This window comes from Rhamphochromis longiceps, linkage group LG7 (genome assembly GCF_057381845.1).
Source record: "Rhamphochromis longiceps isolate RC_006_pf linkage group LG7, R_longiceps_female_GT1.1, whole genome shotgun sequence".
In the NCBI taxonomy this organism is placed as follows: Eukaryota; Metazoa; Chordata; class Actinopteri; order Cichliformes; family Cichlidae; genus Rhamphochromis; species Rhamphochromis longiceps.
The window spans coordinates 12,881,148-12,895,323 of NC_140563.1; the positions used below are offsets into that span (position 1 = coordinate 12,881,148).

The window sequence follows — 14,176 nt, forward strand, 5'->3', positions numbered from 1 at the left end:
TAAAGTGTTTTCCTAAAATTATATTGATTATTTTTAGATCGACGGCCTAAAAGAAATAGATTATGTAGCTACAGGCGCAGTTGCGTGCACAAGGATGCATTTTGGCCACACTGTGCAGTTTTGCAGTTTATAATTCATAGTATTCTATCCCGGTTTTCTTATTTTGCATATAAGCAAATGCAGAGATGTAAAAAATCTTTGGAAATGGTTAGACAGTAATAGAAAATCGATATTACCATGCAAAACTGCGCGGGGTCGATCAGCGTGGATTACTTTCAGGCCTACATCTATTCTTCGACTATTGACAACCTCTCCCTTTCCAGTTTGCATGACTGGAGCTCTCACTAGCGCTGCTAGTGGACAATCAAACCTACACACCCACCTCCAGACACACTCGCATTTCTCATTTCTTACTTCTAAATTAGATAGCGAGACGTGGTGTCGGAGCTCACAGATCGCATAGAATTAGTTTGAAGTATCAGCGGTAGTTAAACAATAAATCTGAAATTCAACATGGAGTCCCCTCCAGATCCAGCGAGCGACCCGGGCAACAGCGCCTCGGAGCCGGCTACCCCGGTCAGGGAAACCCCGGTAAACCTGGAGACGCTCCGGAAAGCGGACCATCCAGCCCCGGTTCGAAGGCAGACCTGTTCCAGCACCAACAGAGGTAAGCGAACCGATTTCCCCCTTTTCACTTGATGAGAAATACGGAGCGATCGGGGACATTTTCATCAAACTTCAAAAATGAATTAAATCGCGTCCCCCTTGAATAACTGCACACTGTCTAAAAATCACCCAACCACAGGTACACAGCTTTTTATTTATTTTTTATTTAGTACCACAGCGGCGATTACCCACTTGGTCGTAATGAGTGCTTCGGTGTGGGATCCTGGTGTTTAGGCTCTGCTGACAGCTCAAATCATAGGGGGTGATACGGTCACAGATGTCACATTTACTCTGACTGCAAGATTAATCAATTATCCAGGAACCCGGAGTTGGCCAACGGGACCTTCTCCTCGTGCCAAAACGGGCTAACGTGCTCGCTCTAACGCGATATTGTCACAGAGTCGAAAGTGAACTTTGGGAAACTGTGGGTTAGTTTATCGATTAGTGCTATTCGCCTTCGCACAGACGTGTCCTCCACAGTGCCTTATACAACACACTGTACCGTCTGGATGGATTTTTCCCCCTTTTTTACATTTCCAGCTAACAGATTTGCGCTATTCCTGTGTGGAAAAAGACGCCCCAGCAGCTGGAATTTGTTTAATGCCAGCAAACAGTGTTGCAAGCATTGGAGGCTTCTGCACGCCTTTTGCGATTAAGCCCCCTCCCTTCAATACGAACAGACAATGAAAGCCAAACGAGCCCTACATTGCAATTAGCCCGTCAAAACGTCTGCATTGCTGCATGAGGACTGTTTCTTTTTTACACGATTTATCCATCACGTCCCGTCCATGTTGTACAGTACAAGACAGTATTTAACCACACCCCCTCTCGGCTGTATCCAGCACAGGCTAACCGGGCTCACCCAAGTTCAAAGAAATAGTGCTTTCTCTGCTGATTCCTGACAAGCAGAGTTGGTGTGGATACATGGCAGCGAAGCGACCGGTGTAGATGTGACATTCATTCATTGAACGACGTTTTCTTTTTTCTTTTTTGTGAGCGCACTCTTCCTGTGCGCAAGGGTATATTTAGAGTGTGATATGGTGATTGTGGAATGTAAGCTGGTTATGTAACAGGTTTAGCCATAAACAGAGGCGCGCAACTGAGAGCAGAAATCATCATCTTAGATCTTTTCACTTTATAAAGTGGTTACCCCCCCTTACTCCTCGTTATCACCGCGCTTGTTTTATATAGAAAAAACAGCCCAGTTCAGCGACTATTTATATGTATTTACCGCTCAAGCGAAACTGTGTGACTTTGTGGGCTGGCACAGCCTGCGCGCTTATGTAATAGCGGGGCAAAGACAGGTAGTTGGGAGGCTTCGTGGATTGATTTCTTTTTTCACAAGTCTGACTTTGAGACACTCCTAACCTGCTGACCCATATTCACCCCACCCTTTTATGCACAGGATTAAAGTGCGTCTGGGAAAGAGAAAGACAGGAAAAAGAACGCCTTTGGTCTGTTATGTAATGCTGAATGGGTGAAAAAAATGTCTTCACTGGGGCAATCTCTGCACTTTGAAAGGAGGTTCTCAGCACGGAAACTTTATTTTGGCCTTTATACAAAGAAAACAGATTATCGTTGGATATTATTTAGCATAGGAGGGCTTAAAGAAAACTTTTGAGAACTTTTCAAAAACTTATTGCAAGTAAATATTTGTCTGACATCGCTTATGGTTAAATTTCTGGAATTATTTTCTCATGTTTAACTGTGTAGTTCAAATCCTGTTTTGTATTTTAGCCTTTCATACAGGTGGGAAAAGCATTAGAAACTTTAACTCCACTCTGTTACGGTCAGTCGTCTAACCTTTAGAACATTAATAAATATTACAGTGAGATGACAACGTATTGTAATGCTACAAAGGAAGGCCACTGGTTGTTTTAAAAGACCCCCAAGCTGAGGTCACGATGGAGATGTCTTATAAATGTAATAATCTAGAAATATTTACAGCATTCATCATGCAGGAGAGCAGAAGAAAAGCTTGCTTTCATAAAGATATTATGCCATAATTGCTTTATTCAATTGAAAGTACACATGTTCTATTAAGGAGAAGCTGCAGCCGGGTTATTGCGTAGGCAGAGTTGATTGTAGGGTTGCTTAAAAAAATAAAACAATAAAAAAGGAGAAAAAAAGAAACAGTAAAAAAATATTTATAGTTCACAGCAGTGTTACAGACTTCTGAAACATTTTTTAGGATTACGCTTCCACGCTCAGACTCTGGCTTTTTAGGCCAGGCACGGAAACCAACATCTGAAAGGCGGCAGACACTCGCTTAAGCGCAGTTTCCCTCTTTACAGCAGCTGTATTAGACTTTCTGAGGATGCACATTGCTTATCCTGCATGCAGAGCGTTTACTGTTTTAACCCTGAGTGCTAATACCTTATAAGTAGAAATGGCTTACTTCAGCAGAAGCTCTGCTGTAAGACTTGAGTGGGTCAGAGAACAGGCCTTGAAGGGCTTTTGGTATATCATTACTGGAAAGAAGAAAGGGTGTTATTTTCATATTGCAAGATCTCTCCGTTCACAAATTTGGAAACAATCAATATTAATGGCTTAGTTATGTAAGGTGACGGTCTCTGCAGAGGTTTGAAATCTCACAGTTGCACAGGGAAGCACCGAAGCCGCGCGTGTGATGAGAGACCTGGTGTTTGCATCCACATTTAACATTAGTTTGTTCGACTGCTGAAAATGTGCGTGCTTCCTAGAAGTGTGGAATTAGACTCCACCGAATGATGCTGATTGATATGCTTGTCTTCTTGTGCTGCGCTATCATTGTCATGTATGCAGACTGTGAGTCATCTGAAAATCATTTTCCTTCGTTAGGGAGTAAGAGGTTACTCATAAAGTACAAATAACATTATGTTGGTTTAGAACAGCGTAATCTGTCACTAGGTGAAGTGTGATGTGGTTCCCTGTGGTGGAGAATATTACAGAGCCTCCTGCTTATTAGTTTGCCTCCGTCTCATATCTCGATTAATTCTGATATGATTTTTTTTTTAGCCTGAATAACAGCTTTCTTCCTATTGTTTCACTACATCTAGCGTTATTGTAGTTTTTCCCACCACACATTTTTGTTTCCATAAAATAAAAAAAGTAACCTGTTCTTCAGGTTTCAGTGTAGAGAAGTCTTAACATACAGTGCAGCATATTGCGTGATCCAGTCTAACGGAGGAGAGTTTAAACATTGTCACTCATCTCTTAATGAACACGTAGCCACAATTTACTCAGAGGTTTTATTTGTGGGGAGTGAAACGAGAGCTCTCAGCTAGACAGCCAGCATTTATTTAGTCGTTGTTGAAAGAGGACGGATGAGGTACAGCAGCATAGAGTTTTAACTTTTTGCACTAAATCTCAGAAAGCTGGCAGTTGGCTGAGGTTAGCGCGCCTCTCGAATGGACAGCGGCATTTCTGTGGCCGTGGCATTCTCAGATTCAGTGAATGAGGGCACTCTGCCCGCTGGAGAGCGTGAAGGTACAGGTATAGGCTTATAACTTGGACAGCTTGGACAGATCCAGGAGTGGAACTCCATTATGTGTCCTTTTTTTCTGGCTGGCTGGCTATAACATAATATCAAATCTGAGTCCTCTTGCGTTTTCAATTCTGAAATGTGGGTGAGGTAATGATATCATGAACTGTTTTATTGCTACCCATCAGACACTTCACATCGTTAAATGTTAACAGTCAGTCTTTCTTCAACCATACACCGAGCTGTTGCATAGATGGTGACAACTGTTTCTCGTTTTGACTTTGGCACTAGAGCTGTTGGAAACCCCCCCCCCCCGATCTTCTGTTCTTATGAGCTTCAAAGGTCAAACATTATTTCAGTTGCATCATGCTTATCTAGGCAGTGTACCTGTGAATATCAGCATAATATTAGAGTTAGTAGTTGATGAGCATTGATTGAAATATTGCCAGGCAAGATGTGAAGCTTTTTTTTTCTTGCTGTCATTTCAAAATATGAAATTAGCAGCACAGTGGCTCAGTGGTTACTACTGTTACTTCACAGCAGTGATGTGTGTGGTGACTTTCACAGAAAGGCGAATATAGATGATGACAGGAAGAAACATGCTTAACAAGACACATTAGATGAGATTAAAACAGATCTTTTTATGATTTTGTACTGCCTGTCTTTTATTCTTTTATATAAACTGACAACCTCCTGCAGCTTTCTGTACTCTGCACGGACACGTCTTAACCTTTCGGCAGTTGTTTCTGGATGAAGAATTATTTTAAAAATGTACTTTAGTATTTACCATCAAAAGATTTAGCATTAGCTGACAATTACAAGTACTGGAGGAATTGTTTAGTAAAATTATACTGCACTATGAAAATACCCAACTCCTTGTCTAAGGAGCTTGGTGGAGAGTCCCTAAATCTGGGCGTCTCAACCATTTGACCCTAGAACTGAAGAAGCTTCTCGGATGAGAGGTGAAACGTCTTCAAGCAACTTAAAGAAGTCCACACACCTTTCTTTCCAAGCTCCTTAGACTACGATGACCTGGATGACTGAGAACCTTCACAGACCCAACTCCTCGTAAACCGTGAACTATTGGAGCGTTTAACTTAAAGTATTAAAACAAATAGCAATTATGCTGCATAAAAATATTTTCTTGCGTTGTTATATGAATCGGTATTACTGCTGCATGTTTGAGCTTGAGCTTTAAATATTTTATATTCTGTCTAATCTCCTGTAATTTATCATATTCTGTAAAATTGTGTTTATAGTCGCTGTCCTGTGAGGATGCCATTTCTTAAAAACAAAACAAAAAAGCAATTTAATGAGCTCACTGGGATTAAAAATATCAATAAAAAATGAAGTTGATATTTTAGCGAAACACTGGGGTTAAATTTAGTACGTCCAATCAACCAAGTGAATTCTCATAGCTGATAATCTGAAAGTGATGGCCGAGCCTGCACCTGTGCAACTTGTCTGCTTTATTAAACCAGACGTGGCAGGATTTGACGTCCCCTCTCCATCATTGATGCTTTCTTTGCTGTTGTGCTGAAGGAATTATTAAAAACTTTTTCACACTATACTCTAACTCCGCTACATCACACAGGTTGGCCAAGGTGATTAGCTAGAGAAAACCTTGTTGTTGAGATGATAAATCATGGAGTGCTTGTTTATGTACTAATGTTAGCTCTGTCTCCACATAACATGTAGTCTGTAACTGATATTAGAGTAGTAAAAGCAGAGTCAGCTTTTCTAGCATACCTCTGAGTTTCCCACCAAAGCCCAGCAGTTTGTGGACATGCAAAGTACCAGAAAAACCGATTGTCTCTCAGCTTGCCAGCTAAGCTTTGCGAAAGGGCATTTCCATCATAATGCTGGCCCCGTATAGATTCCAGAGTCAAGCAGAATAAAGCCTGCTTCCAGAGACAATATCCAACTGTGGCCGCAAGATGGTAGGAAATTAAAGGATGGATGCAAACAAGTGAGCAGTTTTATGACATAATACTGTGAAATGCAAGGAGACAGATCACTTTCACACTGGTATATTTTAGTTGGTGTTAGTTCACTGGACAAGCTCTGCCTACCTTGCTTGCCCTGATGAAGCAACACTGCTTCACAGCAAACAAAATTTTCCTCCAGCCCCTGTGTTTGATGAATGCATTCTTTCACAGGGACGGTCGGCCTAACCTAGAGCTGGCTTAAGTTACCTCCAACTAAATGTGATACCTAAAAAGCACATATGTTCAAAAGCAAATCAAGTCATAATACTGTGTGTTTGGACAATGTATGTTTAAACATTTTCACAACTTGACAATAGCCTATTTTGTTAGTAGTACAATCCCCAAATGGTACTCATAGGTGTGGTTAGTTTTATGGGTCATTAACAAAATTTGGTTTCTGAACACAGGCACAAAAAGCACAAAAAAACCATGCTTTTTTCTGCATTAAATATCAACACAATTAGCAGCAAACTGCATGTCACAAACAGTTAATCAGTTTGCACAGGTGATTTAAATATTCCCCTTTCTATATTTTGTGCCTTCAGAAGGGAAATCCCAGTAATACACATCAAATCAAACCAAACTTTATTGTCAGTTTGCTTTGCATGCAGCTGTAGTGTATGCAAAATGAAAGGGCTTTTCTGCAGGGTCAACACAAGCGTATGCAACAGGGTCAGTCATAAAAACCTTTTCCACTTCTTGCATGCAATCTTATCACCGTGTTGTCTTTGTATATACAGACAGTACTTTTTTTAATGCCAAAACACAGTTTACACTGGCACAGGCGATTAGAAAACCAGAGCCAATTTGGATTAATCCTGACATAAATATTTTATTATTTGCACATTATGGTTATTGTCAACATCAGTGTGTAAAGCTAGACCCCAACTTTAATGCATACAACAGATGTAGGGTACTGTACAAGAGGGACAGCAAATATCGTCTCAGTGTTGAAGAAGGACAAGCACTCTTTCGTGCAGACTTGGAAGAGCTGGTATAAAAAAGCATCATACAGAACAGAGGGAAGCTGTATACAAATACTGTGGAGTAAAAAAGAATGCTGCTCCAAGTGGAAGCATGACTGATTTTCTTTTAACATCTTGTGCAATTCCAGGAAAAAACTGAAACACAGACACAGCTGTTCATGATATGGTGTTTGGTAACACCACTCCATTTGCTAAACTATTGGATTTGGCAGGGACCTTTGATTTCTTTATGTAACAAGACATGTGAAACAGCTCTAGAGTTTAATTCTATTTCAGCAAATACTCGATTGGTCTGACCTGTAAATATGACATAAAAAAGTCTCTCAAGTCTCAGAGATGCATAGTTACAGATACATTAAAGGTAGTAAATTAAGTTTAGTTTGATTAAAATTAAACTAAACTTGTGAAAAGACTCTAGACATTGGTTAAAGAAATTTGCTTGTTTTTCATTGTTTAGCTCTGTTTGTCTCAAATGAAAATCCAATATTCTCTGTTCATTTAACACTTTAAAATTTTATGCATAACACATATTAAGTCATTGTTAAATGAACTGAAGCATGCACCACAGTATTTGCCATTTGCAAAATAGCAGATTTTTGCTTGACCTGTGCATTTCACTCACAATTGTCCATATAAACTAAAGTGCATTTGGCTTGAAAATGCATTTATGTATATCATTTACTTTTGTTGACATAAATGCATTTCATATGTATATTTAATTTGCATTTTTTGCATAATTTAAGTTAGAACTTATATTTATTTTAGGCTTACACTATAGGTAATTCAATGCCAGCCTTTAACAGGCAATATTAATTAAAATAAGTTTAAAAACTTAACCTAGACCATCTATGAAAGTTTTATTCTTGTGGGACAGCTTATTTTTGAGTTTGAATCACTAGTGACTTAACTGGGGCTGGCGAGGAAATTTCAACTGGTGACAGACACCAGATTTGATGTGAAATCTCCAGTGGTGAATGATAGCTCAGATCTATGGCCCATTTACTGAAGTTTGTATCTTAGATAGAAAATTTTGAATAGTTATGACCGGAAATACTCCAGATGCATTATTGGAGGGCGTTAAAGGAGTCTAATTTTAATGTGGTACACTGTGACCTAAGTACTTGTGCTGCTTGGCTCCATGCCTCTCTGTGGCTCTGCGATATGAAAAGGGCCCCTTAGAAGAGGACTAGAGGGAAAGATATGGTGAGAGGGGTCTAAAATCTCACTCTGGGGGGATTCTTATGTCACATCTATGGCCAAGGCTTTCACATCTCCATCATTGTGGATGGTGAAAAGCTCCCAAGCAGGTAGGTAAGCCCTTTGCATGTAAATTTTTTACACTCAGAAACTTTGACCGTTTTATCTTTCAAACCATCATTCTTTTCACTTCTTAACAAAACTCCTGCAAAACACCTGCCAGACTGCACCACGCCCTGCGTGACATTCAGAGAAGTCTTTTATTATTTAATTCAAATCACAAATCCTTTACCTGTGTGTGCACTCTGATCGGCCAGCTATGGACATTATGTGCACATGTCTGCTTTAAAACGAGAAGAAATCTAAAGCATTTTATTCAAACAGCACAACTCAAGAGCTTCTTGGCTGTCATTTATCTTTCTTTCTGAAGGCTAAATTCACTGCAGCCTTGCTTTAAGGATTCTGTCGCGTATGATGTCGGACTAAGATAAAAATGGAAATATCTGTTGCATATTGCTGCCTTTCTAGCACAGATGAAGAGCAGCAGCAACGGACTATAACAAGGCAGAATAATCCATTTGCTTTCTCCTATGCTTAGAGTAATAATGTAATTTAACAATGTCTGCACTTACGCATTCTCACCATGTATTACATATAACAGAATAGTGTAGACGAGAGAAGGTGGTCTCAGGAGTTGTTAAACCTTCACTCAGAACAATGTGTTTTTACGAGTCTGTGCGCCATTATTGCACTACATGCAGAGTGTTTTTTCCGTTTTTACAGATTCAATTTTTAAAGAAAAAGAAGACCAAAATATTTTGTTATAGTAACAACATTGCTTTTCTGTGGTTCTGTCACACAAAATCCCAGTGCTGCAGGAGGTAAAGCACTCATATAACATCCTCCACTGCTAATTTCGTTACATTAGTAGTGCCGTGTCATTACTTCCCAAAGTTTATTTGTCACCTGAAATAAACAGAAAACTTTTGGAGACGTGGGAGATAAAACAACTTGAAAATCAGTGTCATTTCTGTTGGCTTGATTATTTATATTGGAATAACAAGCCCAACTTAATCTCATAAATAAAAAAGGGAGAGATACAGATCCGTCCCCTCCAGGTACTGCCACCACTTAATCGAATTAGCTCCACTTGCAGGCTTGACGGGCTCTTCAAACACCCCTGGTGACTTCTGAGTGCCGATTACAATCAGCTACTATTTTCAGCCTTTGATTATAATCTGGTGAGGTTGGACAGAATTTTTTTGAACGCAGAACTAACTAATTATTAACATCGCGGCCCATCTCTGTCTTTTTCTCTCTTTTTTTTTTCGTGCCCGCTACTCGGGGCCAATGGGGCTGGAGTAGTTAAACAATACCCACAAGTGTTAATCATATCAAATCAAGCAGTAGTGTGAAACTATTAGCTTGGTCTTATTGAAACAGCTCATATTAGTTGTTGTGTTGTCCAAACAATTAACTCACTAATTGTAAAATATGTGTAATATTAAAGAGGTCTTTTGTATATGTTTCTTATTGTGAAAGGAAAAAAAAGCTATAACATTTGTTCATACAGATTTCGCCACCTGACAGACAACAGTAATGAACACAATTCGCTACTCATAAAATAATAGGAGATGATCACAATTGTTCTTGCCTCACACAGTATGTCACAGAAACACTGCAACGTGCCTGTCAAACACAATTCTGCTCTTTTGTTACTTTTGAAAGGCAGCTTTTGAATATGAATAACTTACTAATGAATATTTGGTTCTTGTGTGTGTGCGCGTCTGTGAATTGATTGCTTTAGGAGGCGTGCTAAGACAGACTGTGGCACGATGGGGCTCAATCAGTGCAGCAATACTGGAGTGCTGCTTTCTGACAGTGATTGAAAGACAGACTTCACTATGTATGATTCTCCAATCACTTATTCACTGACAAATATCATCTGTCTGATCAATCAATATTTGCAGCTTTATTTTAGTAATGCAGTGCTTAAGAGGCAATAATTAACGCCGTGCTGGGTTGTTAAAAGCCTATTTTTATGTGACAGACCGAAATAGACGTACAGAAATAGGAAGATGAAAACTTTGGGTTGAGGTTGGTAGTGGCAGACCCTGCAGACGTTCGCTGCGCGCAGTGAACTTATCGAGAACTTGAGATTGTCCTATGGCATAACTATTTCAGTTGCTTTCAAGTTATGTTAATGTACAAAACTGTTTTTTTTTTTCGTCTTAACTTTGAACTTTCTTCCTTCTTTTTTGGTTGAATGCTTATTTCAAAGAGCTATTTGGATTAGAGCTGTATTGGAGACAGCGCTTCGAGAAAGTTCCAGGTATAAAAATGTCCAAATCTAATTCTTTAAAAGATTTTTTGAGCTGTTGTTGACACAAAACTTTTTGTTTAGCTTGCTGTCTCTTCAGGAACAATAATAAGTTCAGCTTTTTTTTGGGGGGGGGGAGGTTGCGAGTTTGTTTGTGAAATTGAAAATATACTGTGAAATAGTCCGAGGGAATATTCATTCAATGTCATCTTGCATTAAACAAGTGTGGCTTGTGATGCTCATTAATTTCTGCTTGCTCCACTTGCGGTGTTTGGGCTCTCTTTGCTGGCTCAGTGCCACAGTGTCTTCTGAAAGAGCCACTTCATCTCTGTCAGGGGCAGGTGGAAATTTTCTGCACACTTCTAATTGGACAAAGTGCCTTTCAAACTCTGAGCCATCATACACAGATCAAATTATCATACAGACCAGGTGTCAACAGAGGTTTTTCACCTCCCTTTTCCTCTTCTGCTCTCTCCGGCGTCTTTTGGTTGATTTTATGATTCTCCCTGGGCTTTTCAAACTCCCTAATGCTTAGTGGCCCCCGGCACGCTCAGGCTCGTCATAGGAATTGATTACAAGAAATTGCGCTTGCTATTTTGACTTTAAAGCTTTCATTATTTGCTGTCAAGAAATTTTTTTTTCTCCAGTGCAAGATCCTCAAGCAGATATAAGCAAATATTTCCACCAGATACAAGGAGAATTTGAGGCTGTGGTTTTAGCTACCAGGGAGCTTTAAGATCTTTAGTAAAGCTCGGGGCCAAACTTAACTGTGCTTTTAATAGTAATGGGTCAAATCTTCAGATGAATTCTTCATCTCCTAGGTGATAAGCGAAAAGAGCAACATGCTGGGCGATGCCATTTTGCCAGTATGTGTCATTTAAAGGTGTAACTGTATTTTTGATTGAGCACCAGTGAAGCCGGCTTGTGACTAATGTGAAAAAAGAGGCTGTCCAGATACAAGTATCAGACATGTGTTGGGTTAATTTTTTAGATAGTTAGACAGTTCACGGTACAAGACGGTAGATCAAGTGTTTTGAGTCTTTTAGGTGCCCTTTGTGTCCCTGTGCAGCAGTAAGAGGAAATATTTTGTTTTGTGTTGATATGAAAAGTAGGAGCAGTACTGGAGGAGAATAAATAGAGGATGGATTTTGAAACAAGTGTCTAAAAGGTTTCATAAAAGCTGAACCAATTACACTAAGTGTGATTTTTATATTTTCCCAAGCATGTGAGGTGGTCACTTTAAGCCGCATTCATTGCGAAAGCTCGCAGTAAATGAAAGGATGAAAGGACAAGTGCTGAATTTGCCTTTTTAAATTTAAACCTTGTTGGCGCTTGTACTCATGCATCACATTTTTATCCCAATATCTTTTGAAGGTTTAAAAGCTAAACTGGTGTAATGATTAAACGATTATCTCTGCTCCTTTAACAAATCACACAAACACGGCAAAGTTTTGACACGCTCGATCGCTTATCTTGTCTGCATGTCGTCAACGCAGATGCACTACACTGTGCTGACTTGATTCGGCGCAAAGGAAAGTGGACAGGAGAGATTGATGGTGGTGTCCCCAGTCAGACAGATAACACCTGATTCTGCCTGCAGGGGGCTGGTCTAGCGCGCTCCTCCCCTGCGCCTCAGATGCACCGAAGGCTGCGCCGAGGAGGTGAACCGTTCCTTCGCTCAATGCAAATTCATGGCCACATTCAGAGATGATCCCATGACAATTGAGCCAATGTGGCCCAGAGCACTCTGCAACACATGATCCATGCATCAGCCACACCTGGGAGAAACCCACACAGGCACGGGAGGTCATTTGTTCAACACAGGTGCATCACGTATTCCGATGCAGTCAAACAACCCACATGCTTGAATGCACGCTCGGAGACACACATGGCCAAATGCACACATGCGCATAGATACACAGGTGTTAATGAAATGCTCTGTACACACGTGGTTATCTATGTCTGCAGCACATCAGCTTTTTATTCTATTGTTCTTTGTTTCTATTGTTTCGTTGTTGCTTTGTCTGCTCAGGTTTGAAACATTTATACTTTTTACACGGGAACTTGCCTCAACAAATCAAAATACTATAAAATAATTAGTAGTTGAGGAAACGATACTATAATTGTCAGCCTTCTTGAAGGTGATGAGATCATGTGATGTGTTGGATGGTGTGGTGATTCTTTCTTTCATAGAAACATGTTAAAAACGTGATAATGATTTTTGGAAAACCACCTCCGGGTGTTGATATTTTTAAAGCCGAGCACTACAAATTGGGTGTTGGTCTTGATGCCAGCAAATATGTATTTTCCTGAGGAAAATGTACTTGTAAAACATGTCTACTAAAATGCCAACTCTCTTTAATGGAAGTTTGATTTCATCTGTTTGCCAGATCAGAAAGAAGTCTGGCCAGGTGTAACAGGCAGCACCTCACAAGGGTTAGTGCCAAATTGGTTTGTGTGAAGAATCCACATCATAGGGTGCTTGAGCTGTTACCCTCACATTGTCGCTTTAGGACAGCTGGTTATAAAACTAAAAAACTCCTTGTCTTTTTCTCATGTGCTATTGACTTAACAGCAAATAGCACTCTGGCTGCACTTGTCACACTACCCAGAGAGGGAGTTTGCTTATTTTGGTATGAATTTTCCATTTCACGCATCATTTTTTTTGTGATTTATTGTTGATGCTGTGATTTTGTATTCCAATACTAAGTGAACTCCTGTTGCAAGGTATCGTTATTTGCAATAAAGATAACGTAGAAGCTTGTATAGAGCTTTCCAGACTAAACAAGCAACTCAAAAATACCGCCATAGGCTTGGGGATAATTGTGATGGATGCCTTACTGACAGCTTTTTGATGTTGTTACATCATTTGTTGTAATTTACCAAACATCTGTAATATTTGAGTGTCTTATCATCCCTTTGAATCAAAGTAAGCTACATCTTCAAGAAGACATACAGTGTAGGAAAACAAAATCTCATAAATAAAAAAAAAATCAATAACAAGGTGTGTTGCACAGGTTCTCGGTGTATAAAGCAGATGGTGAAAGCCTTCTGTATAATAGATCTCAATATTAACTGTAGCACATGCTGGGAGTGTTGGTGGATGGCACACAGCAGAGTGAAAGAGAAGCAATGACCTTCTGTCCCATCATTTACCCTCTCGTGCCCCCCCATACTGCTCTCAAATTACTTTGTTTTAGCCAATTAAAGCAGCCGGCTGAGCATCAAGCAGGCTGCCATTTTTCGCTCACCTGGACCCAGGTGACATTATCGCTCTGTCATCGGGAGAGATAGCTGTAAGTGGGAATCTCCGGCATGGCGCCGTGCCACCTTAGACCCCACAGTGTTCGCTGAGATTAATGCAGTGATGCTCCCCCCAACTTGCACGAATCAGTCGGCTCTCTCATCTGTTCCCGGCGATAGCACCGCGCACTGCTTCTCACTGCATGAAGCAAGGACCCAGTGACTCTATAAGTTTTTGTGCTACAAAGCATATACACACAGACATACACGTGTACGTTTATGTATATATGTATATATATATATAACATTTCCT

The 14,176-nt window shown here is 40.1% G+C and overlaps 1 protein-coding gene across 1 annotated transcript in view; it reads left to right on the forward strand.

The window, feature by feature from the left end:
* Positions 1–369: 369 nt before the first annotated feature.
* roraa (RAR-related orphan receptor A, paralog a) overlaps positions 370–14,176 on the forward strand; it is a 190,940-nt gene continuing 177,133 nt past the window's right edge. Inside the window, exon 1 of the mRNA XM_085412223.1 lies at positions 370–667. Coding sequence (XP_085268349.1) covers positions 514–667 — 154 coding nt within the window. The 5' untranslated portion in view covers positions 370–513. The remainder of the gene's footprint in view (positions 668–14,176) is intronic.